General features: G+C 33.4%; 1 protein-coding gene across 3 annotated transcripts in view; it reads left to right on the top strand.

Annotated features, from left to right (window-relative positions):
* Positions 1-27760, top strand: part of LOC111059397 (ATP-dependent RNA helicase DHX30) — a 43556-nt gene that overhangs the window by 941 nt on the left and 14855 nt on the right. Inside the window, exons 1-11 of one of the 3 annotated variants that reach the window (XM_039421883.1) lie at positions 292-581; positions 4849-5032; positions 6545-6696; positions 11402-11611; positions 13134-13366; positions 15811-15960; positions 17648-17714; positions 19448-19794; positions 21586-21703; positions 24519-24745; positions 25452-25825. In XM_039421883.1, the coding sequence (XP_039277817.1) occupies positions 425-581; positions 4849-5032; positions 6545-6696; positions 11402-11611; positions 13134-13366; positions 15811-15960; positions 17648-17714; positions 19448-19794; positions 21586-21703; positions 24519-24745; positions 25452-25825 (2219 nt within the window). In that variant the 5' untranslated portion in view covers positions 292-424. Of the gene's footprint in view, positions 1-291; positions 582-4845; positions 5033-6544; positions 6697-11401; positions 11612-13133; positions 13367-15810; positions 15961-17647; positions 17715-19447; positions 19795-21585; positions 21704-24518; positions 24746-25451; positions 25826-27760 lie in introns of those variants that run through there. The other 2 variants (XM_039421884.1, XM_039421885.1) reach the window with 2 other exon arrangements.

Genomic DNA, 27760 nt, shown 5'->3' with positions numbered 1-27760 from the left:
CTATTTCTAAAGAACATTATTTTGATTTTTGATGTTTGAAAAATAATTTTGGTTACGGTGATTGGTTATGCTCATCATCCTCTCCAAGAACACCTTCAACTGATTGTGATTCTAGAGATAAGTTAAGTTTTGAGGTGATATGTGATAATAATGCCTTGTAGATAAGCTTGATAGATAACGCAACATTATCACAGAAGAAACTCTTTAGCTTGGAAATTTTAGCTCGACTTATTGTAGTCGATGTCAGAGGGAAATTTTAATCGACCTCGAACATCGATGGTGTTAAAAATTCTGTTTTGAGGTTATGTATTGTCGAAATGATGTAATAGTAGCCTTTCCCATGCTGTTTGGTATTACTAAATTATATTTTTAGCTTTTTCAAAGCTACATTTTGATAATTTTTTGTGTTTTTTAGTTTCTGAAAATGTTTAAATTAAGCCAGTTACGTATTCCCACTTTTATTTACCAACGTGCCAGTAATCATTTGAAAGTTTCAAGAAATAATTTGCTATCACCGGTGCTGCCCAAGTTACTATTCCAACATGATATACGAATTAATGTTCATAATACATTATGTGAAAGTAAGTGCAAATTAATTATTACATTATTATATTTACTCATCGTAGATTTATTCATCGATTAATGTTACCAATATTATTATTATTAAGCTTAATCACATTTCTTTCTCCATCGTAGCTTAAAGAATTCAGACCATTTCTTTAATCAATTCACCCATATATTGTTGAATAAATTATGGAAAATGTGAGGAAACATCTTGAGTGAACTTTGTTGTATATAGGCCTATTATTCCTTGTCATAGAAGCTTGAAAAAAATAACCTAAAAAAATGTAGGTCCAAGACACACAAGGCGTTTTAAAGCTAGTCGACACAACAGGACAGAACTGAAAGCTCTCCAAATGGCCGTTTTCGAACTTGAGGCGCAATTCCTTAGAGGCGTGTTGAGACGCGCGCGACTATAAGCAGGTAGCTTATGACGTTACAGCCGCTATAGCTAGAGAACATGTCCTATTAATTCTTTATGTCGACAGATGAATTAGCTATATTACTATATATTATTGCTTTTACAATAAATCATCGAATCTAATGAGTTTATAGGTTATGTGCCCTAGCCAAGGGTCTTGACACACCTTTATTAGCCGCGCGTATCGAAATGCCTTCAAGGAAATGCACCTTTAGGCTGGTCACTAACTATTCCATGTTAGAAAGTAAAAAAGTAAATTCGTCTGGCTTTTGTTGGTGGGGAGACCCTTGCGGGAAGGTCCCACCGCCTAAATATATAATTTAAGCCGTCAATGGGCCTTGCGACTGTCATACTTCAGCCGGGACCGACAGTTTAACGTGCCCATCCCGAAACACGGGAGTGATCTGGTTAAAAAACTTTTGGTATTGAGAGGATTTGAACCCGGGATCTCTATGCTGCTACGCAGGCACTCTATCCACTAGACCACGGATCACTCCTTCATGTTAGAAGCTACTGCCGAACAGTTGTTTTTTGTTCAAAACATGTCGCTAATCAAAAGCATGCATGTACACACATTTTATATCATGAATGTCTTACCGTTAGTAGCCAGCCTTACCGATTCCGGGACGACTTGGCACGACAGGACAGGAAACTCTGATTGTCTAATGCTCGATACGCCAAACCAATCAGCCAATCGTGTCATGTCGTGTCGTCCCGGAATCGGTAAGTGTGAAAACGGCCACAGACTGATTCGAGATAGCTTCCTCTCGATACGCCAACCCAATCAGCCAATCGGAGAGCTTCCGTCCTGTCGCGCTGACAAAAAAATCGCCTCGTGTAACTTGGCCCTAATCTGCGGTAATCTCAAGTTGAGACTCGTCAATGTTGTAAGTTGTAATTATCTGAATATTGTAATAATGCTTTTTCAATGAAGTCCACGTAGAATGGCAGTATTAAGGCTGTTTGGTACACCTTTTCATTTCTATTTAAACTGGATAATCATTTTTAATATAGGCTAATTGTTGAGATCATTATAAGAGTGAGAAAAAGTGGCAACTGAAATTGTCTAATAAGTGAGTTATGGGTTGTTGAAGTGCTAAACTTCGATTTCTTTCCAGAAAATAAACGGTTTCGAATTTTCCATTGGAGTTTTTTTTTTTAAATACATTCAGTATATCATTGGCTTTGCTCTAATATTATCTTTTCCAATATAATTGTTAAGATCATTATAAGAGTGAGAAAAAGTGGCAACTGAAATTTTCAAGTGGTCTAATAAGCGAGTTATGGGTTGTTGAAGTGCTAAACTTCGATTTCTTTCCAGAAAATAAACGGTTTCGAATTTTTCATTGGAGTTTTTTTTAATACATTCAGTATATCATTTGCTTTGTTCTAATATTATCTTCTCCAATATAATTGTTAAGATCATTATAAGAGTGAGAAAAAGTGGCAAATGAAATTTTTAAGTGGTCTAATAAGCGAGTTATGGGTTGTTGAAGTGCTAAACTTCGATTTCTTTCCAGAAAATAAACGGTTTCGAATTTTCCATTGGAGTTTTTTTTTTTTAATATATTCAGTATATCATTGGCTTTGTTCTAATATTATCTTCTCCAATATAATTTGTTAAGAGTGAGAAAAAGTGGCAACTGAAATTTTTAAGTGGTCTAATAAGCGAGTTATGAGTTGTTGAAGTGCTAAACTTTGATTTCTTTCCAGAAAATAAACGGTTTCGAATTTTCCATTGGAGTTTTTTTTTTTAATACATTCAGTATATCATTGGCTTTGTTCTAATATTATCTTCTCCAATATAATTGTTAAGATCATTATAAGAGTGAGAAAAAGTGGCAACTGAAATTTTTAAGTGGTCTAATAAGCGAGTTATGGGTTGTTGAAGTGCTAAACTTTGATTTCTTTCCAGAAAATAAACGGTTTCAAATTTTCCATTGGAGTTTTTTTTAATACATTCACTATATCATTGGCTTTGTTACAATATGCGTTTTTTGCGATTTATTTTAAAATAAACAAGTTATTGAATTTACAAAAAATTTTACTTTTTATACATGAACGAATTGGGGAATAAAATGTTTTAGTTTGGAAAGATACATTTTTTGAATTTTTAAGAGAAGTTCTAATAAAACCGTTTATGATCTGGAAAGAAAACGGAATCTGGAGAGTTAGCACTTCAACAACCCATAACTCGCTTATTAGACCACTTGAAAATTTCAGTTGCCACTTTTTCTCACTCTTATAATGATCTTAACAATTATATTGAGAAAGATTATCCAATTTAAATAATAAAAAAAGTGTACTGAACAGTCTTAAATTAACACTGATGCTGCTATCATTCGTCAAAGCAGATGTTGCCAGATAGTTTTTCAACAACCTCGAAATAATCAATTGAAATATTCTACCTCAATTATAAAAATATTTTATTTAAATATTGAAAAATATTTTTCTTGACGAATAAAATGTAATTATTTTTGGCAAGAATGAACAGTTGATATTACATCAGATAAGCCGGTATCAGCTATCCTCTATAGAAAGCATTGGAAATGCAGTGAATCGGCAACACTGTTCTCCTATCTTCTTCCATTGTCATTTTAACGTAGACCTCACTATTTATCTTTGATGTTTATTTATAGATATTCAAATAATGTTTGTTATCAATGATGTTTTTTGCAATTGTAGAATTGAGACCAACGTTCAATTTGTTAGGAAAAAATTAATTATTTTAGCAGATTTAAAGAAAAATAATCAAGTCCCCAGACCCCCATTATTTTTCCTATCAACCCTATCGTTGAACAGCTTCACGTTGGATAGATTTTGTCAGAAGTCAAACAATTAATTTGTTATTATTTAAAGAAAATCCCAAATAATTATAGCCTATATTAATTAGCATTTGAATAAATGCATTCTCTATTTAATTCAATCTGCAATTAATTTGTTGAGATGATCTTGAAAATGTGCGTTCTCAAATCAGCTCAAAGCACCTTCTAATTATATCTGAATCCTATTATATTAAGCGAGCAATTTCTGTATATTTGTTTATATTTTTATATCTGGTTATTTATGTTCAACGGATCTCGAAAACGGCTCTAACGATTTTCACGAAATTTTAAACATAGTAGGTTTATTGATATAAAAATTCGATTGCACTAGGTCTCATCCTTGGGAAAACTCGCTGAACGACATTAAAAGGATAATTCATCCTTGGCTGAAACTTTCGTCGTCTGTGGATAGTAAAAAGTCAGCGAGTGATTCTGTGGAAAATCAAAATATCGCATACCCGAAATTCATAAACTGACGTCTAAATTCAATATTTTCTAAATTTGGCTTAGTGGTTTTGTGTTTTGTTTCGGTTTTGTATATGTTTGGACTTTTTAACATCAAAATGAACTTTATTCCGAAGTGAAAAGTGTAAATTTAAAGTATTGTGCTCACTATAACCTTAGTGTCCGGTTTCCCTCAGGGAACTTTGAACTATATACGGCGAGGTGGAACTACCCTTGGGTCTCCCCACCATTCAAAGACATACGCTAATAATACAGTAATAATAATAATAAGCTGACGTATAACCAGCTGTAAAAAATAAACACGATCATTTTAGAGAATTGTGTTCTGTTTATCAATAAATAAAAATAACGAGCGAAGCTCGGTGCCCTGATATTTTATCATTAATCCCGTACAGTGGCAAACGAACACTTCTATTTATTAGTTTAGTGGTTTTGCAAATGTGGATGTTGTAATGGTAAATTTTTAGTGTGTGAATTAGATAACTTTTATAACATCTTGAAAGTCTGGAGTAGATTGACATCCGTAATTGGTTGTTACTTTGACCAATAATATTAATCCTCTTGTATTCTTTGCAGGTGAAAAAAGAATGGAGCGCCTATCGCGCCATATTGACTTGATAAAGTCGTCCCTAAATATAGATAAGAATAAAATTATTGTACCAACCTTCAGAAATATCAGAAAAATTGGTGGTATTAGGTCTCGACGAAAAGATGCAGCATTTCAGTGTTCTGTATCTATAAATGTTCCATCTGTCATCAGGTAGGTCTGCTTTTTCTAGATTATTAGGCCTATTCATAAGTACTCTTTTTCTTTCATCTGCAGTTCTTCTGACCAAACATCCATTGAGATCGGCTAGTGACCTTAATAAAAAAAATCAAATCTTGAACACGAATTCTTTGAACCTTTCTATAGGTCAAGTTTTTTGTCAACAAAATTGATTCACTCCTTCGTCCTTTTTCAGGACATAAAATAACATTGAAAGTGCATAAGAAAAAATTGTTTTGATCTTATCATTTAGTCACCTGGAATTAATTGCATGCTATTTCATTAATTTTTCCATTCATTAAAAAAAGGTGATGCTATTTGGGAGATATCACTCAGACTGTCAGACAGACAGACTTTATGCGCCGACACATGATTTCAGCTGAATAATACATAACATTAATTTATAAGTAAGTTCTATCATAGAGAAACAATAGCGTAAGTAGATATCCCATGGTATAGGGAATTTATGTCGCAACTTTTACTGTTATCTCAAGCCGATTACTGTCAATTTTTACTGTTTTGTTGGGGTGATAGTGTATGAACGGCACAATTTCACAGACTACACAGCTGCATAGGAAAGAACTATGTGAACTATCGGCTTGGGATAACAGTAAAAGTTGCGACATAAACGCCCTATACCATGGGATATCTACTTATGCTATCGTTTCTCTATGGTTCTATATTAACTCGCCGTTAACGTCTTTCTGCCTGTCTGTAACATATGTAACCTAATTAATGATGCTACGTTTGTGATAGTTGCTATGACAATTTTTGTTGTTGTGTTGAATTTGTGAGTAAAAGCTACTATTAGTGTTCACCAACACTTGATTATTCAATGTGTACGTACTCATTTATTTCATTTTTGTATAATTTATTAGTATCTTAAAATGTTGAGATCATTGAAACGGTTTGAGATATCGATGTGCGGTTTTCGCCATTAATTTTTCCTAAAAACTCTGTATCAAAATCATGTATCACATGACCACTTTCCCATTTGAAAGAATGAAGTTGGATTCAAAATTAGCTGGATTTGAAATTAAGTTGGATCCAAGATGGCGGTCAAAGCTTTGAAGCGAAAGAAATATATTTTTTTTAATTAGAATATGATCCTCATGGAACTGTAATTTCATACTTGTAAAACATATATTTAGCTGTTTCCATAATAATATTTTCACCAACTCTGTATAATTACAAGTTGCGGACCCCAGATATCAATACAACAGTTCATGAGCGAGTTCTTCAACCCAGGGGGTCTCTAGTATAAATAAATGCAATAAATGAATAAAATTATTCACTGATATGTACATAAGGTCATTCCTATCATTCTGTTCCAACGATTTATGCGTATTCAGATGTAAATTACTGATTAATTAATAATAATTATTAACTCAGTATTTTAAAAAGACCATCCTTCTTCTAATTATTGTTATTTGGTCAAAACTATATGTAAATTGTCTTATTTTCAATTCCAATTATTTCTAATGTATATTAATTATGCAAATATAGTGTCAAAGCTTGCGGCAAGGGACTTACCAAAGAGCTGGCTAAAAAGTCAGCTATTGATGTATTCATTCGGACGACTTCGTATTATTCTTCAAAATCTAGTACCAGTAATGGAAGACTTGCACAATCGCAAAGACGGACCTTGGCTGTTCAAAGTAAGTGAAACTTGACTTTTATTAAACTTTCAAAAGTTAACTCAAGTAAGTGAAACTTAAACTTTATTAACTTGAACTTCAAATAAAATTTATCCATCAATGCATCGGTCTCTTATTCGATGTAGATGCCCGCCAATGGGCATAATGTTATTCCCCTAAATTATCCTCGTTAATGAGGCTTATAGATCAATGAGCAAGGAAAGTTGTGTGAGTGTACCACACCAGTTTTTTTTAGATTTGAGCTCTGAGATAGGATGCTGATGGAATGCTTCATCCGTAGAAATTTATTTTACTATGAATTTTAAACATGAATACAATGTTCAATCGGTGTTGGTGAATCGGAGAAGCTGTAATATGAATATATATGAACTGAGCTCAGATTATTGATTCTTAAGGTGCGTACAGATTTACGGGCCGCGAACATGAGCAATTCACTTTTAATCAGCTGATGCCAAGCTTTTTATATCTGTATCTTACTGTTTCGGTAAAAATACAAATATAATCAGCTGATTAAAAGTTAATTGCTCATGATCGCGGCGCGTATATCTGTACGCACCTTGAAGTATACTCTAAATCGAATTAGGTGTCATTGAAAAACTGCCTGGGAAATCATTGCACTCTACCATCTTTACTATTATCTATTACTATTAATTCAGTTAATCAATTTATTTTTTAAATTCTATTGAAGAGATTATTTTATTTACTTATGTTGTTGTTGTAATGTAAATGCATTCGAATTGTATAAAAGGGTCAATTGGGACAGAGGGTCGGCTACGCCCTAACTTTGCCTTCCATGTTGGAATAAAGGCAGTCCATCTATCTATCTTTGCACTGGGAAGTAGAATTTCGTTTTCAGTGATCGATGGATCATTGACGACAAAATAATAATATTGCATGAATTTTCTTATATGAATCTGTTTTGGTTGTACGATGGAATATCACCAATAACTTAACAAAATCCAAATTAACCTTAATTTTCAGCTCATTTAACTTGACACTTTTTAAACAGAGAGGGTTTTTGTGAAAAATCTTCAACCTGAAATTTTTCAACTAAGTGCCGTTTGCAGAGTGTCAGTTTAAACTAAATTTTATTTTAAACTGCATTAAATTCATATCAAGTTTCGTTCGTTATAATGTGTTTCATTCTGAGTTTAAGCAGACAATTAGTAATATACAATAATTAAACGGTATCTTCACTCTATGATTTAAGGTCAGCAGTCCAGTGAGAGGTATTCGTTATTGAGAGGTTCTGTCAAGAAAACTGCCACGATCGTATAGATCTTATAATATCGTATCACGGCGGTAAATAAATGAATATGGTACATAAAACATCTTCGCGAACGTAGGTAGGGTACCTATTAGGCCAATATTAATATAAAAATTTAAAAATTCATGCTGTTGAAAAACATGTTTTTTAATATTTGTAGAATGTAATAAGCAAACTCACCAATTTATTTCCAGAAAGCTTGATTTGTACTATTAGTAGAGCTTAATAAAAGTACATACTCTGTAGCAATATTTTTCAACTTCTTACACTACTATTAGCTGGAAAGCTAAATACGGTTATTTTGTCAATAACTTCACTATAATAACTCAAATTTCCCATTTTTTGTTTTGTTTTATATTTGAAAAAGTGAGTAATATCGGTTGAATTTTGCATTTGAATAAAACATCATGTTCGATAAACGACTCACATCTATTCAAACATTCGGACATGTCTATTACACTATTTTTCAATTTTAATCCTTGCCTGATAATTTAGAAAGCCTCTAGAACTTCTTGATCTGACGGATTCTTCTCCTCAAGTTTGTCACAGTCATCATCATCATCATCATAGTTCAAAGAATTGTGAATGTGTGACAAAAGCAAGAATGGGAAAGTCCAGTCGTTCACCTGCCTGGTCTACAATAATGACAAGCTCTTGGAATTCAATTTCCGACATGTGTTTCACCCTCTATTGACTATCTACCACCCTATCTTCTTCCCACCTGAATTGCCATTATTTTTAGTCTATTGACCTTTCTGCTGAAACTAAAGAATTTCTTGAAAATGACCGTCTGCTTCCTATAAACACTACACTTTGTATGTTGAAGTCAAGAGAAAACTTTGTTGTTGAGAGGTCCGAAATTCGTTAAATAGAGGTAAATAAGCAGCAAAAACTCTAAAATGTCATGGGACCAGGTAAAAATTCGTTGTGTAGAGGATTTCGTTAAGTGGAGGTTCGTTATAGAGAGGCTCGACTGTATTAATGTTTTTGATGAAAAAATAAAAACAACATACGTGTCAAATTTTTCAGCGCTGGCCTTGAATGTAAGTTTTAGAAATGAAAATTTTCGCAAGCGATTATCTCAAAACCGTATTTTTAAAACTTTATGCACCTTTTTCTCAAAAACCATCCATGTTACAGTGATGAAATTTCACAGAGCCATCACTATGATTTAGATGAACATTTTAACCAGAGATTATTGAAATAGACTGATTGATTCACATTTTATGGTCAATTTTGAGTAAAATTATTTACTTTTCATAAGGATTTTCTTGAAAAAAATCATTTCCGAATGAGTGTTATGAGTTAAAGCTCTATTATTCATTTTTACTACTGTCTTGTAAAATTTTCTGTAGGCCTACTGCTTATCACAGTTCACAGCTGATATCTGTGTGTTATAACAAATTTTTAGCCGCACATTGTTTATTGTTTGAAACATCTCTAAAGGTGCGTACCAAGGTACCTAGAATAGAAATGTATTCTAGGTACATTGGTGCCTACAGATATACGCGCCGCGAACATGAGCAATTCACTTTTAATCAGCTGATTATATCTGTATTTTTACAGAAACTGTAAGATACAGATATAAAAAGCTTGGCATCAGCTGATTAAAAGTGAATTGCTCATGTTCGCGGCGCTTAAATCTGTACGCACCTTTAGATAGCCAACTAAATATTTATTCCATAATATTTCCTGTTCAATTTCTGTAGCCTATGTTATTGAACTATTCATTTTATTTTATAGCCACCAAATGTGTTATATTCATTTATGAAATAGAAGTTGTTTTTTAACTATTCATTTTATCTGATAACCACTAAATGTAGAAAATCCATTTTTTCAACATAAGTTGTTTTCTTAGCTATTCATGTTTTGATACCGCGGAATGCGGCTTAGGCATTTATTCAGCACAAGTTGTATGCAACATTCATCAATTAAATTATTGATACAAATATTTTGTTCCAAAATAGTATTCCTTATTTGGTGTTTCCCCCATTCATTATTAACTCTAGTATTATTTTCTTTACACAATAGTATTAGATCTGGGTTTATTAAAAAATAACCAACATTTTAGTAGTAAGCATTTATTTGTCTTTCATACAGTCCATTAAAATCACCACACCCAGATTTAACATTATTAATGGTACTATCATATCACTTTTTTTATAAAGTGATATAAGGTGAACTGGTTAAAGTCTCTATTCTATAATGTAACTATGAAACAGTTTGCCAAAATTCGTGTCTGTAGCTAGAATGGTTTCTGAGTAAAAGGTACGTGAGTGAAAATTGCAAAAGATAGGGAAGACTGCTGGCCTTTTAAGCCACTTGCTGATTAAATTCAGTTTGAGCTTTGACTGGTAACGGCCCGAGTAATAGAAATTGAACTTTTCATAGATTTATATGCGGTAGTACCTCAGAATATAAAATTAAAATTATGTGTATGGTTCGTAATATAAAGGCTATTATATCTATAATTTTAATTTATTTACATTTATAATTCATGAATGGCTCCCCGGTGCTGAGTCACATTCCACCCCCCAACCTGCGACGCATGAATGCTCTAACAAGAGAGTTCAACAAGATCCTGCAAAATCTTGCCAATGCATGGGGTTATAGAATATGCCAATCAAATCCGCCTGGCGTCTCGGAAGCCTCCCACCAGAACGGCATAACATGCTCTGGATCAAATTAAATCATTTATTGTTGATCAGTTTAACCTGATCATTGCATTTACATCACCTTCGGTAATGTAACCGAACGATGGTGGGTTCAGTTTAACAGATGCCTGGCAACAAGAGTGGCATGCAAGGCAAATAGATCTTGCCCCATGTATCATTCAAAAGCCACCAGGTTTTGATTTGCCACGCAAACTGTGGTCGGCTCTCAACAGGATCCGAACTCAGCATAGAAGATGTGCCTATGCGTTACACAAGTGGGGAAAGGCTCGAACGCCTTTTTGTGAGTGTGGTGCTGTGCAAACCATAAGACACATTGTAGAAGAGTGCACAAGAATAGTGCACAAATTTGTATGATTGTGTTTTTTTTAGTTATATGGTAATTTTTTCAGTGACTATGGTAATTTCATACTCTGTATATATTGTATAAATGGAAAATAAATTGATTTGATAGAATAGCTTATGAGGGCAGGCTGGATGACTTCCTGATAGCTACGCCAGATGCAGTGGCATATTTAAATCGACTAGATGAGTGTTTATAACTTTTGAAAATTTATTTTTATTTGTGTTCCACCTTTTTTTTAAACTTGTGACTAAGATGACGTCATTGTTTATATGTGTGACTTTATGTTAGATAACATAAAGATTTGTGTCGTAGCGCCATACGCTAAATAAATAAATTTGTAATATTTTGTATTATATTGTGTATGATTTGTAATCAATCAAAAATTCAGAATGTAAATTGACTATACAAAAAATATTTTAGGTCATTACAGTGCGGTTGGAGTGAACGTTCTCAGAGAACTTCGCAGACAGTATTCTCAGAATGCAACTGAAACCAAAGTCCCGGAACAGCAGAAAACTGTTGCTTCTACTGGCTTGCAGCGCCGTGATTCGGAGGAATCATCTGTTACCAAAGAGGAAGAGGACAGAACTGTCCATCACGATGACTCAACATTTGATCAATCGTACAAAGGTAATAATATTTGGTACAAATCATTAGTTGATTCGATGCTGTATAATAAGATTCTCTTGTGAAACGGAAGCCAGTCTCTGTAAATGTTACACTAGGACCTGGTTGCTCAAAAGCCGGTTCAATTTTAACCGTGATTAACTTTACGAGAACCAGTCAGAGAAGGTGTTTTTGAAAAGACGGCTTCTCTGGTTCTCTTGGAATTAATCACGGTTAAAATTTAACCAGCTTTTGTGCAACCGGCACTCAATCTTATCATATTTGGTTTGTACTAAAACAAAGTTTAGCTGCCCTATATTATGTGCAGGGTTTTTTATAATAAAAAAATGCTTAGCTGCCCTATGTGTGCAGTTTTTTGTATTTTGGCAAAAAAATCTTCATTGAGACGAATATGTTGTAGGTGAGTTCTTTTATCATATTCGGTTTGAACATAATGTTTAACTGCCGTATATGTGCTGTTTTTTGTATTTTTTGAAAAAATGTCTTCATTGGGTCGAAAATCCTTGTGAGTTCAGAGAAGAAAGATATAACTGACGGTAGTCTGAATGGCAGGCATTGCCTGTCTCTCAATTTTTAGCGTTAGTTATATTTTTCTTTCATTAAGTCACGTCCATAAATTGAATATAAAGTTACATGTAGGGCGAGTTCTAATTTCAATACTATTCAAATTTGCAAAAGGAAGCTTTTTAGGATTAGAAAGGCAGATCTTCCATCCCACTTTTCAATTCAAACAGGCATCCCTTCTCATTTATCAAACAGGTGATAACAGTCCTTTATATTTTTCTTTCATTAACTCTCGTCCATAAATTGAATATAAAGTTACATGTAGGGCGAGTAGGTACTAATTTCAATACTATTCAAATTTGCAAAAGGAAGCTTTTTAGGATTGGAAAGGCAGATCTTCCATCCCACCAGGCATCCCTTCCCATTTTTCAAACAGGTAATAACAGTCCTTTCTCTCAGGTACATGTATGTAGCATGTATCTGAGGTGATTGCTATATTTTATAGAATAAGTTGTGACTAAGATTGAGGCTGAGAGAGAATGAACCCAGTTAACTTGGTAGGTTTCTTAATAGCTGGTAAGATGACCAATATATAACAGAAGGTCGACCAAGAAATAGGTGGACGGATGATGTGGAGCGCGATCTAAGGACGCTTGGAGTTCGTAACTGGAGGAGGATCAAGACAGATGGAGAGGCTATGTGAGGGAGGCCAGGAGTTGTAAAAACCTGTAGAGCTGAGGAGTAAGTAAGTAAGATGATCAATAGCTGAGTGCGGTTTGTTGGACCACAGTTTTTCAACCATCTGCCACATTTATTCGTGAACGAAGAAGCACCAAACAATTTATAAAAAAAGAGTATTGATACGGCTCTGTAATAAATAATTGATACGGCTCTCTATTCTAAAAGTTACTTGTGACATCACTCAGTGAAAAAAATTAAACTACTTTTAAAATTGTGAACTATTTAAACAAAGACTATTTTCATTTATACTTTCTAAAAATGACTATTTATACTTTTTCAGATCTTTTAAGAGTTTACCCTCAGCCAACGAGTCGTCTAAAAAACTTTTTCGACGTTTTTGAAAAAAACCTTGGTAAAAAGATGTGTAAAACTTCAAGCAAACTGAATAAATCACGTGCTTGGGAGTATAAGTACAAAGTTGATTGGCCGGAACCGGCCGAGTTCGTTGGCGTTTCAGCCTCCAAGAAGGAAGCCGCCAGAAGAGGTGCTCTGCAAGTCCTCAAATGGCTCAAGGTAACTCTCAGTCGATGTTTCTTTTCAATAAATAATTCTTCTCATGAAATACTGCAATATTGTCTAGAAAATATTGCCGTATTTTCAATAATTTTACAATAAATTAGTGATATTTTTGTCAACATATTTTCTGTCTGAAATATCAATGATAATTCCAGACATTATTCCAGTGTTTCATTATGGATAAATATCACTACATTTCACCAACAACAGTATTTGAAGCTATTTTTTTGTTTGCAGTGACATTTTGAAAATCTCTCACACCGATATCTTTTCAATTTTTCAACTGCTTCTTAATCTTGGGTAACTGGTCTTGTCTGAAAATTAACTACTTATTTGAGAAGTATTGCTTCTGAAAACATTACATTAAAATAGTTTTTCTCCTTTCTATGCAATTAACATTTTTACATTCAACGATTTAATAGAGAATGGTTATTCTTTCTGTGTCAACTGTTGTTTCAACAGTTGTTCAACTGTTTGTTCAACTGTTGTTTCAACTGTTGTGTCAACTGTTGTTCTTTCTGTGTCAGTTGTTTCATGTTTGATACATGTGTTTTAATGTTTATTTATTTATTATATTTGATCGTTTTGAATGTAACTCATTTATCATACTAGACTTATTATAATACTTATGTTAAATTTCATTAGTGATATAATTGTTGCAATGTAGGCCCTTACTCACTCTTCATCTCTAGCACCATCATCATTATCATCCAGCTCATACTAGACTTAAAATACTTATGTTAAATAAGTTTTCTGGAATAAATTGAAATTGAATATTACGGTGTAAAGTAAATTTTTTGTTTTACGGATGTTTCATTTATTTATTATATTTGAACGTTCTCAAGGCAACTCAGTTGAAGATTACGGTAAAAATTGTATGTAATACGGTTTCTTGATCCATTGCGGCCTGTAATGTATTAACACACGATTCCACTTTGAGACCGACATGCAGTTAATGTATTCTATGTGAAAAAATGTCAAATTACAGGCTGTAGCGTTTTCGTGTTTTATGAACTCATTCTATCTCAAGACTATGAAAATTGTAAGTGCTACAGGCTTTAAGTAAACAAATATTTTATTACAAATGACTGCATGTAGGTGTCAAAGTGATTTATGCATTTATTTATTTATGTATTTATTTATTCATATGAAAATACAATTCAGGTAAAAACAACAGGCATTTGCCCAAAACTGCTTCAAACCTTAATTTGGAATACACAGTCTAAAGGTTATGCTACTTACGTAACTTAAATGATAATTCGTACACAATTTTGGGTCCAAAAAATGTAACTACTACAATTTTGAATTTATCAGATTGATCAATTTCCAAATACAAATCCAAACAAAACTCTTCCTTCACAATTGTGATTATAATCATTCAGCTATTTTTTTTACTAGTACACTACAACGAACTAGTTTTTCCTATATTTTGGAGTCATTCATTAATGAACAAGTTTTAGCTTTGTATAGATTTGTATAAGCTATTCTGGAGTCAGTTATTGACGAGAAAGTTCTAGCTGCGCATATGATAAGATAAGATAAGATATTCAATTCATTCAACACAGTGCACTTACTATTACACAAGCACACAGTTGAACGTTGTCAAATTAATACAAATATAAATACAGCCTACTAAAATCAACTAATTCCCTCGAGTATCCTCCAAATACTCCTGCACCGTGTAGTAGGCTTTGTTAGTCAGTTATTTTTGAAGGTCGGCTTTAAATCTATTAAGAGGAATGCAGGTAGATGCACGCTTTAAATGTAGGCTATAGGGATTTTATTATAAAATTTGCAGCCTGAATAACTAGGCTTACCCTTAAAAAGCGTCCTCCTATGTGGCTGAAAAACAAAGTTGTCTCTGCCTCTAGTGTGTAGTAGGAGTGCGTATAGAAGATAAGTCTCAGGTCCATCCTATTTTTACAGTGTGTATAATTATTCTAAAAATGTAAATAGAAGGCACTGTCAGCAGCGACATTGGTCTGAACGCATCCCTACAGGGGTGATTGAATCCAAGGCCAAGGCCCGCTATATACCCCGTATAGCCCTCTTTTGTAATATAACCCTCTGTAATATAATAGACCCTCTGCATATTTTCCTTTGTGGTCCCACCACAAAGCTCTATACCATATGTGAAGTAACAGTAAATAGTAGCACTTTAACAGTGTTTTGTGGGTATATATATACTTCGCAAGATTCCTTAAGAGAAAGTGACTTTTACTTGATTTCTTTACAATATTATCAACATGTATTGCCCATATCAACCTGTCATCAAATTGTTGTATTATACCTTGTATTATCTATCATATATTTGTATTAAGCTACGTCGACTAATGAATGCCCTTTGTATTGCATCATCAACTTTTGTAAATTTAGTTGAGGATATCCAATATTAGAATACAATGCAGTAATTTTTGTTGAACGTTCTTTTTTTCTCACAGGATCTGGGAAAGATTGATTTGAAAGGAAATCTATTTACCGTTAACCGGAAAGAGTTTCTAAGAGAGGAGAACAAGAAGCCATTAGCCACTATAAGACTGAACGAAGACTTTGTCGATGAAACTGAATGGCTGATGCAAGAATATGATCAGGTTGGTATTTTCAAAACTCACTGATATTTGAATTAAATAATGATGTGTTAACTGGTTAATTTTATATTTCCTTGAAAATATTCAAATTTGTGTTGTAGAGAGGTTCATCTTAGAAAAAATAGTTATAATTATCTCATTTTAAGGGCCCGACCACACTGAGAGCGATCTGCGATTCCATGGGTTTCTATATCTATATGTATCTTGGATTTAGAGTCTTCTTTGGCCGCTTCCTATAAGTAGTTATCATGTTATTTCTACGATTTTTATATTTTAAACTTTTTGTATCCCAACACATTGTAGGCTATTGGTATTATTTTGAACATTTCCAATAACGAATTAAACGAATCTGATATTGTTCTTGAAAAATACTATGTAGTGTCTTCAATTACTACTTACTACTTAGCATCATAAACATTGGGGGTACATTATTAATAAATTCCCATTCTGACACCCCACATATGAGTAGAATAATGGCTGTGCAAAGGCTAAAAATAAACTTTCTACTGGTGATATTTTTCAAAGTTTTTCGATTTCTATATCATCAAGCTATTAAAATGAAAAAGTTTTTTCAGGAAAACATTTTTTTTTCGATCATTAATTTTTTAGATATGAGCGTCTAAAGTTAACATTTTTGGGGCAGAACATTTCAAATTGGATAAGAGATAAATCCAAGAAATTTTGAAGATGAATTCTCCATGGTATTGCTGATTTAATAAAACAAAAATTCTCTGAAAATATCATTTTTTTGAGAAAGTTATTTAATTTAATAAAAATAACTTTTATTTGAGTTATTTTTGGTAAATTAAATAACTTTCAATGTGAAATGGAATTTGTTCTGCCCCCAAAAATTAAACTTTTGGCGCTCATATCTCAAAAAGTAATGATCGAAAAAAGGGTTTCCTGAGAAAACTTTTTCATTTTGATAGCTTGATGATATACAAATCAAAAAACTTTGAAAAATATCACCAGTAGAAAGTTCATTTTTAGCCTTTGCACAGCCTTTATTCTACTCATATGTGGGGTGTCAGAATGGGAATTTATTAATAATGTACCCCCAATGTTTATGATGCTTGTTTGAAGTCTTTTGTTACATATTTCTGTGTTGAGCTACTTATTTTTAGGCTTGGATAATTTAAGCTAACTAAGAATCTTCATTAAAGCAATTGATGATCAATTCTGAAATCATAGTTGGCATATAATTCACTGTACTAAAACATAATTCAAGGAACGGTTTTTCGATCATGCTTCTAGTTATTGCATGAAATGCATATTTTCTTCAATTATCAAGACAAAATTAAATATCGTCAACTAATGATGTGTCGCAACAATGTAAATATGACTGTATCTGAATAATAACTTAGCAGTTAAATTTCAGAAAAAATCATTGATCGATCCAACATTCAATAATTGAGCTAAAGTAATAGATTCCAAGCATGACTTCGGTATTAATAATCAATTGCGTTACCTCAAGAGGCAATAAAACTTGAAACAGTCTAAAAATAATAATTACAGAAGTATTCAACATTATACTTTACAAACATCGTTTACAGAGAGATGGATTCGAATCAATGAATGAAAAATCTAACTTGCTGATTACTAACTAATACAGCGGTCTGTAATACATAGAACGGTACTCGTTACTAATTTTATTTGAAGAAGGGTATTCAATAACTGGAATATTTTTCAGGTATTTTCGGGACCAATTCAAGAAGCAATCTCACAGTGGGATAGCACAGAGATGCCTTTCAATTTTGGTGAGTTGATCCTTTCTTCTAGTCTTGGTTATCAAGGAATTTCATTCTATATCCAACCAACTTTGCATTTTATTTTACCTTTCAACTTCCTTTGAAGAGTTTCCATTATTTGAACTTCGACTGATTCCAACGAAGGTCTTACAACTAGGCGTTTAAGAATTGTTTTGCAAGATCAAAGCACTCTCTTATATTTTCCTTTACTAATTATGTATTTGGTTCTGAAGGTTTAGGTTTTGCATAAATTATTTTTATCTGTTGAATATAAAAAAGGCATGTACGATTTCTGTTTTCTGTTCTCCACAAGTTAATAAATGTTGACTGCACAACACTATTCATGGTTTTATGATGGATCACAATTCAAGTTCCAACTCAATGCTTCACATTTAATAATGGTTTTGGTTATGTGAATGATTTGTTTGTTCTTTTGTTTATGCTTGCAATCAATGTCATGAACAAATTTGCTCTTTAAAAAAGCTAGTCGTCTGTTGCACTAGTTTATTGGCTGTATGAATTTCAAATTAAGCAAAATATTACAATAACTAAAATATTAATTTTCAAATTAATTTCAATATTATAAAGAAACTTTAGAATTGTTTTGTGTTCACTGGAGTTTTGATCAAACCTTCAAAATTCGAAATTTATCATTGACTTATTTCGGATTATTCTTGGAGTGGACTTTTTTTTGGCATAAACAAGAAATTTGGACATAACTTGAAAATTTGAGCTAACTTGATTTAATATTTCAAAATTGTGTTTGAAATAGTAAAAACTATGTCTGTTTTTCTTCCACTATGTATTTTTGTCATTAAATAAAAAAAAATGAATGAAATAACGTTTCTCTTTATAATAGAAGACACAGTTTACGTATTATATAAGTTTATTATTAGTAGGCTACAATACTTCACTTGTAAATTTGAGCTACAATTCTTCCTAGGTCAATGAACATTTAATTTTTAATCATTTCCACATTTTCAGATTCACATGTAAATTTTGGCTACAATTCTTTCTTGGCCGATGGACAATTAATTCAATTTTCAATCATTTCCACATTTTCAGATTCACATGTAAATTTTGGCTACAATTCTTTCTTGGCCGATGGACAATTAATTCAATTTTCAATCATTTCTACATTTTCAGATTCACATGTAAATTTTAGCTACAATTTTTTCTTGGCCAATGGTCGATTAATTCAATTTTCAATCATTTCCACGTTTTCAGATTCACATGTAAATTCTAGCTACAATTATTTCTTGGCCGATGGTCGATTAATTAAATCACTTAAAATTTGAGCAACAATTCTTTCTAGGTCAATTAACATTTAATTTTTAATCATTTCCACATTTTCAGATTCACATGTAAATTCTAGCTACAATTCTTTCTTGGCCGATGGACAATTAATTCAATTTTCAATCATTTCCACATTTTCAGATTCACATGTAAATTTTGGCTACAATTCTTCCTTGGCCAATGGACAATTTTCAATCATTTCCACATTTTCAGATTCACTTGTAAATTTTAGCTACAATTATTTCTGGCCAATGAACATTTAATCCAATTTTTAATCATTTCCATGTTTTCAGATTCACATGTAAATTTTAGCTACAATTTTGTCTAGCCAATGAACATTTAATTCAATTTTTTATCATTTTTACCTTTTCAGATTCACATGTAAATTTGAGTTACAATTTTTTCTTGACCAATGAATAATTCGTTCAATTTTCGATCGTTTTCAGATACTGGATCACAGAAGCGTAATTTTTCTGAATCAGAATCGGTCCTAGAAAGAAGAAACAGAGATTTGCTATTATCGTTGGAAAATCGAAAACAGTCGAATTCAGAAAAACTAAAGTTACCGATCACCGAGTACGGCGCACAGATAGTGGATCTCGTGAGAAAGAACCCTGTAGTTGTCATCAAAGGAGAGCCGGGTTGCGGCAAGAGCACACAAGTGCCGCAACTGATATTCGAAGATTACACTGAGAGAATGGAAGCAACGAAATGCAACATTGTTGTGACTCAGCCGCGCAAGATCTCTGCCATCTCAATTGCAGAACGAATCGCTGACGAAAGATACGAGGAGGTCAATAACTCAATATAAGTATTATCATAAGATAGCATACGGAATAAGAAGATATCCCATGGTATAAGGTCGTTATTTAAGGTATGAAAGGTCGCCATGGTATCAGTATCAAATTTTATATTGTTGAGCCGATTTTTGTTAACTGAAGTCGATTACTGTTGACTGGACTGCCTATTATTACTGTTTTGGCCGGGTGAAAGTGTTAAGGTGCGCACAGATATACGCGCCGCGAACATGAGCAATTCACTTTTAATCAGCTGATGCCAAGCTTTTTATATCTATATCTTATACCGTTTCTGTAAAAATACAGATATAGTCAGCTGATTAAAAGTGAATTGCTCATGTTCGCAGCGCGTATATCTATATCTGTACGCACCTTAAGAACGGCACAGTATGAGAGACTACCTGCGTCACATAGCTTCACGAAAATAACTTCTATAGTGTATTTCTTATTTTATTTTTGCAATTTGTATTTGTTTTCTTTCATCTTATACTTAACATCTTTGAAGTGTAATATTTATTTTGTTCTAAGTTTATTTATCTTTTGTAACTCGTTTTTTCTGTATCTGGGGACCCGCCGAAAAAGATTCGGGTTTGGCAGGACCCTCAATTGTTTGTATTGTGAATAAAAAAAATTTGATTTGAAAAAATTGAGGTCCACGTTATAATGGCAATAGAGAAAGATAGGAGAACAACGTTGCCGAACCTCTGTCTTGTCAATGCCTTCTATAGACGGTAGCTGGTACAGGTTTATTAATGTAATATTAACTGTTCATTCCAGTTTAAAATAATCAATTATATTTTATTAAGCAATAAATTATATTTTTCAATAATTGTATAACCCAATGAATTTACATAATTAAGATGAAATATTTTGTTAATTAATTCTAAGAGGATCTGGCAACAGAGCAAAGCGAGAAAGAGATAGCGCTATCCGTTTTGTTGAATGATAGACAAGGATAGCAACACCATTGCAAGTACTGCCATTATAACTTTATTATAAGTGGATCTCACTATAGGACTATCGAGTTGAGTTAGCAGTTAAGGCTGTGCAAAGGCTAAAAATAAACTTTCTACTCGTGATATTTTTCCAAGTTTTTTGATTTGTATATCATCAAGCTACCAAAATGAAAAAGTTTTCTCAGGAAAGCATTTTTTTCTGATTATTACTTTTTGAGATATGAGCGCCTGAAGTTTAAATTTTTGGGACAGAACATTTCAAATTCGGTAAGATATAAATTCATGAGATTTAGAGGATAGATTCTTCATGATATTGTTGATCTAGTAAAACAACAATTTTCTGAAAATATCAATTTTTAAGATAGTTATTCAATTTACTAAAAATAACTTTAAGTTGAGTTTTCTTGGCATGGATTTATATCTTACCGAATTTGAAATGTTCTGTCCCAAAAATTTAAACTTCAGGCGCTCATAACTCAAAAAGTATGATCAGAAAAAAAATGTTTTCCTGAGAATTTTTTTTTATTTTGGTAGCTTGATGATATACAAATAAAAAAACTTGGAAAAATATCACGAGTAGAAAGTTTATTTATAGCCTTTGCACATCCTTAAATTGGAAACACATACGCCCTATACCATGGGATATCTTCTTATGATATCTTGTCTCTTAGGTTTTACATTTGATGCAGAAATATTTAATTGATTAATAGAATTGAAATCTATTTTATTTGAAGATCAATGGATTTCACATTGATTATGTATTTTATTATCATCTATTACTTCTTACCCATGTTATAGTTGGTTTGAAATATATGTTTCTAATTGTTGCAGTTGGGCAATGTTGTCGGCTACCAAGTAAGAATGGGGTCTGTGCTTCCAAGATTCAATGATGGATATATCATACTTTGTACTCTAGGAGTGATGCTTAGAAAACTGCTTTCTCCGGATGGTAAGTCAATGGTCAATTATGACCAAAACTATTAAAACGTATTAATAATTTGAAATTAACGTGTTAAAAGATGTAATAAATGAAGATAATTTCTTGAAACTAATTCATTCTTCCAATCTTCGAAAATGAATTTACTGGGAAACCGTAAATAACAATTTGAATTAATGTAGATGTAGAGTGAATATGTATCATTATAAATATCCCATGGTGTCTCACTACTAAGATCATATAAATATTTTCATTTTAATAGGGTGCAGGCCCCCAATAGAGAATGTTTAAGACGTAACGATAATTATTTTACTACTTCACCTAAATTATTTGAAACTTACAACTCGAAAATAGTGAAATTTTTGTAAAAATAGTAAAATTATCATGCTATTATATTACCAGTAGATGTAGAGTAAATAATGTATCATTATATATATTTTATGGTATCTCACTTCTAAGAGTAGTGAGTACTTTTTTCTATAGGATGCAAGCTCTCAACAGAGGTTGTTTAATACGTAAGGTTAATGATTTTAATACTCAATCTAAATAATTTGAAACCTTCAATTCTAATATAATTGAATTTATTGACCGAGCGAAGTGAGGTCTAAGATTCAAGTCGACGGTTTGGCATTTCTCTTAATGTTTAAATGTTTATATGTTGCGCATTTACGGCGAAACGCGGTAATAGATTTTCATGAAATTTGACAGGTATGTTCCTTTTTTAATTGCGCGTCGACGTATATACAAGATTTTTGGAAATTTTGCATTTCAAGGATAATATAAAAGGAAAAAGGAGCCTCCTTCACATGCCAATATTAGAGTAAAAATCAGACTATAGATTTATTCATCATAAATCAGCTGACAAGTGATTACACAGATGTGTGGAGAAGCCAGTCTATTGCTGTATTCCCATAAGGTTTATAGTTTCAATCAGGTACTTGTGGATGAGAATACTGTGTGAGGTCTACTGTTCACAGAACTACTAGTGATAAAATAGTCAAATTATTCTGCTATACTTGTTGGTAAATTTATCTTTATCGTTTGTTGCTTTCCTAGCTGAATTTCATCAACTTTCTAATTAATCTATTCCTGAATGATTTAGGTCTATGCTTCTGATTTCATCAACTAAGTCAGTCCAATCCTAAGCTAGTCCAATGATTTTATGGTATTATAATGAGCTTACATACTACATTAATCACACTATTATGTTATTTAATACAGTAATTTATTTGAAGTAGGCCTAGTAAACCATTTATTCACTTATATGACAAAATAGTAAACCATGAAGATGGTAGACCTGCCGAAAGATCTCGTCACAGTAAGGTTCAACCATAGAGAAACAATAGCGTAAGTAGATATGCCACGGGCGTTTATGTCGCAACTTTTACTGTTATCTCAAGCCGATTACTGTCGATTATTGTCGATTTTTACTGTTTTGACCGGGTAAGAGTGTATGAACGGCACAATATGGGAGACTACCAGCTTCATAAAGCTTCACAGGAAAGAACTACGTGGACTATAGGCTTGAGATAACAGTAAAAGTTGCGCCATAAACGCCCTATACCATGGGATATCTACTTATGCTATTGTTTCTCTATGGTTCAACTCACACTACCTCGACTCAAATCTTACGACTCCAGTCGAGTTTACTCCAGTCTCTCGACCTTACGACTTTGTTGCTCATTGTCACTACGTCAGTTCCATGCTACTCCATTTCTAACCTCACATTATTAAAAATATTACATCCAATTCGTCACTTCTGCGCATGTAACAAGTTTTATAATAATTATTATGAATATATTGTCTTATCTAATTCCTATCATTGTATTGTATAAAATGATATAGTGCGGTCCACGTTATAATGTCAGTATTTGATTAACATTGGTGCTGCTATCCTTGTCTATCATTCGACAAAGCAGATAGCGCTATCCTTTTCTAGCTCCACAACATTACCAGATCGTTATTCAACAATGTAGAAATATAATCTAGCAAGGCAGAGAATGAGCAACGCCGTTCTCGTATCCTTTTTCACTGCCATTATAACGTGGACCTCACTATAGAACATCACTTTCACAAAACATAACCTCACTTTCATTAAAAATGCACGGTACTACGCAACTGAAGTTGAGGCTCAACCAACATGTCGAGTCGAAACTCGACTCAGTCTCACAGTCATGAGGTCGTGGAGACTAGAATCGACTGGTCTCCATCGAGTGTCACTATTTGAAAACACATGCTGCGTCGAGAAGAGACTGTGACTCCAGTCTAAAGTCTAAAGTATAAGCAACAATAGCATAAGTAGATATCCCATGGTATAGGGCGTTTATGTCGCAACTTTTACTGTTATCTCAAGCTGATAGTCCACGTAGTTCTTTCCTGTGAAGCTTTATGACGCTGTTAGTGTCTCATATTGTGCCGTTCATACACTCTTACCTGGTCAAAACAGTAAAAATCGACAATAATCGACAGTAATCGGCTTGAGATAACAGTAAAAATTGCGACATAAACGCCCTATACCATGGGATACTACTTACGCTATTGTTTCTCTATGGTATAAGTCAGTCGCGTAAGTGTGAATCAAGCCTGAATGTATAAATCCATTCATTGAAGAAATTTGACTGCTAGTCGTTCTATTCAATAATAGAGAAGTGATTTAATAGAAAGCAGTTCGTAATGGACAACAACATTGAAGGACTAAATAGTGTTTTATTATATTGCAGTTCGGAATGGATCAAGAAATTATAATCTCTACAATAACCATTTATTTTTTAGAGCATATTTTCTAGTTTCTTCAATAATTCAAGTGCATTTTGTTGTTGTATTGCAGGAATGAGAGGTATAACCCATCTGATTATCGATGAGGCCCACGAGCGTGATTTGAATACAGATATTCTGCTGCTCCTGTCGAAAAGAGCGATAAAGAACAATCCTGATTTGAGAATTGTAATAATGAGTGCCACCATCAATCCCGAACTGTTCCAAAATTATTTCAACAATGCGCCTTCTCTCCTTGTTCCTGGCTTCACGCATCCAGTCACGTCACGGTTTTTGGATGTAAGTAGAGCACTGATTTCAGTTTCTATTTATAAATGACAACCGTGCATTTTTTATAGTTTTCCAAAGTTGATAGTATGAGATATGAAATATTTCTCTTGTACTTACAAAATAACAATAATGGAATAATAATTTGATTGAGATAATGAATAATGTGATAATGAACCTACCGTTGAATGACATAATGAATATAAAATTTTAATACTCAAGATCACTGCTGCATTTTCTCAGATCACTTGCTTTTAAAATGCTTTTTACAATGTTTTTCAAAATATTGCCGTAGGAGTAGTTAGTATGTAGTTAGATCATAGAGAAAAAATAGCATTAGAAGATATCCTATGGTATAGGTTGTTTTTGTACAAAATTTTAAGCCGATTTCTTGTTAACTGAAGCCATTACTGTCGACTACTGTCTATTATTACTGTGTTGTTGAGGTGAGAGTGTAAGAACGGCACAGTATGAGAGCTGGTAGTCACATAGCTCCATGAAAAAATAACTACGTGGACTATCAGCCTGAGTTAACAGTGAAATTGGGAACATAAACTCCCTATACCATGGGATATCTTTATATGCTATCTTTTCTCTATGATATCATTACATAAGACATCTATAGTTAAATATTGATTGTTCAGATGAGTTGAGAACCTCACTGTTGAAAGACCTCAATTCATAGTGAAATGTTGATAATTTATGCATATGTTGGCAGAGAGCGATGCAAAAAGAACTAGGCCTGACGGCAGCCAAGTTGAAGAAAGGATCCGACCAACAGCCAGACATCGATTCACGTGTGATAGCAAAGGCGGTGCATTGGGTGGCCGCGAACCGGCCACCGGGAGCCATCCTGGTCTTCCTGCCCGGATGGGACACGATCAGCAAGGTGCGCGACGAACTGGAGGGTCATCCGCGGTTGGCAGTGTTGCCAGTTCACTCGCGACTATCGCACGATGACCAGCGACGCATCTTCCAGAGGCCGCCGGCCGGCAGACGCAAGGTGGTGCTAGCCACTAATATAGCCGAGACCAGCATCACCATCAATGACGTCGTCTATGTCATCGATTCGGGACTTCTCAAGGAGAAAAGGTACGTTGTCAACATGCAATTGGGGAAAGGGACACTTTTGGGATGAGCCTGGTATCCTTTCCATTCATATGATTTGTGTATTATAATGTAAAAATGAATAAATGTAGGCTATAACTAGTAGTTCTGTGAACAGTAGACCTCACGCAGTATTCTCATTCACAAGTACCTGATTGAAACTATAGACCTTATATGGAAATACAGCAATAGACTGGCTTCTCCACACATCTGTGTAATCACTTGTCAGCTGATTTATTTATTTATCTATCTATATATATATATATATATATATATATAAAAGCGAAATGGCACTCACTCACTGACTGACTCACTCACTCACTCACTCGCAGAACTAAAAATCTACCGGACCAAAAACGTTCAAATTTGGTAGGTATGTTCAGTTGGCCCTTTAGAGGCGCACTAAGAAATCTTATGGCAATATTTTAACTCTGAGGGTGGGTTTTAAGGGTTTAAAGTTCGTCTTTTAGCATGTATATTCTTCTTATTCTCTTAATTATAATTGAAAAATGTCCATACCATATGTTAATATAGAACTATAATCTAGAGAGAGTACCTATTCGAAACAGTTGTTAACTGGTAACTAAATAAATAATTTTGTGAGGTTGGCATTAAGTTGAGTTGGCACCAAGTTGAAGATTGAAATGCATTTATCGCGGAAAAATTGATTGGGCACTGCTTCTTCAATCAGAGCTATTCCGGGGAATATTATAATACTAGACGTCAGGCTCGCTTCACTCGCCATATCCGTTTGGCCAGACGTTTAGTCTGGACCCCCGACTGGATCGTCCTAACATATGTAAAAAATGCTCAAATGAAAAATCTGCTGATCTCATTGTTGGACGATCCAGTCGGGGGTCCGGGGGGCGGAGTCCCCTGGCTAGACGGATATGGCGAGCGAAGCGAGCCTGACGGCTAGTGATGAATAATTCTATAGTCTGATTTTTACTCTAATATTGGCGTATGAAGGAGGCTTCTTTTTCCTTTTATATTATCCTTGAAATGCAAAATTTCAAAAAAAACCTTGTATATACGTCGACGCGCAATTTAAAAAGGAACATACCTGTCAAATTTAATGAAAATCTGTTACCGCGTTTCGCCGTAAATGCGAAACATGTAAACATTTAAACATTAAGAGAAATGCCAAACCGTCGACTTGAATCTTAGACCTCACTTCGCTCGGTCAATGAATATGTACAAAACATTGCTTAGAATCATATTAAATCGATTAGTTGAAATTTGCAGCTTTAAAAGTTATTGAACTGTCAAAATCGATCTAGGGTTGAAAATACAGTTGAATGATGGAATTATTATTCATAATAAAGCAATATCAACTAAGCTTTTTTAACTGATTGAGTTGAAAGTCATTTAACAGTATTTATTTATACATTGTTTTTTTTTTTAAATTCAATTCGACTGCAATCTAACACTTAATGAACAGTTCAATTCTAGCTTAAATTAATAGGTTAAAGTTAGACACTAAAGAGGTATATCACTCCTTCACAGTCTAAGTGAGCAATGCCCATGCACTGTTTCTTTCAATATCACTCTTGCTATATTTAAACGAAATCTGTAGGCTCTTCTTTTTCAGTCTTCTCACTGTATTAGAGTTGTCAATGAGGTGTAGAGCTTGGATGTTCTGATGATTATGTAGTCTCTTCATGGTTTCTGTCAGCCTTAGTGATCATGACATTGACTGCTTCCATCTACAAAACTGAATCATACACAAAACTTATAAGCTATTTCTAGATATACTGGGTAGTTAGTCAAGAATCGAAAAGACAATAATAATCTTTATATTATAATAGAGGAATGAACTGGCTTATACACGTACGGGATAGGAAAATTATGTTTGACGCATAATCCTGTTTGAAATATTGGACTGATTAACTTGAAATTTTGCATAATATGCAATTATTA

This window comes from Nilaparvata lugens, chromosome 2, assembly GCF_014356525.2.
Source record: "Nilaparvata lugens isolate BPH chromosome 2, ASM1435652v1, whole genome shotgun sequence".
NCBI lineage: Eukaryota > Metazoa > Arthropoda > Insecta > Hemiptera > Delphacidae > Nilaparvata > Nilaparvata lugens.
The sequence above is the reverse complement of the archived record's forward strand: the minus strand, read 5'-3'. Positions and strand labels throughout refer to the sequence as shown.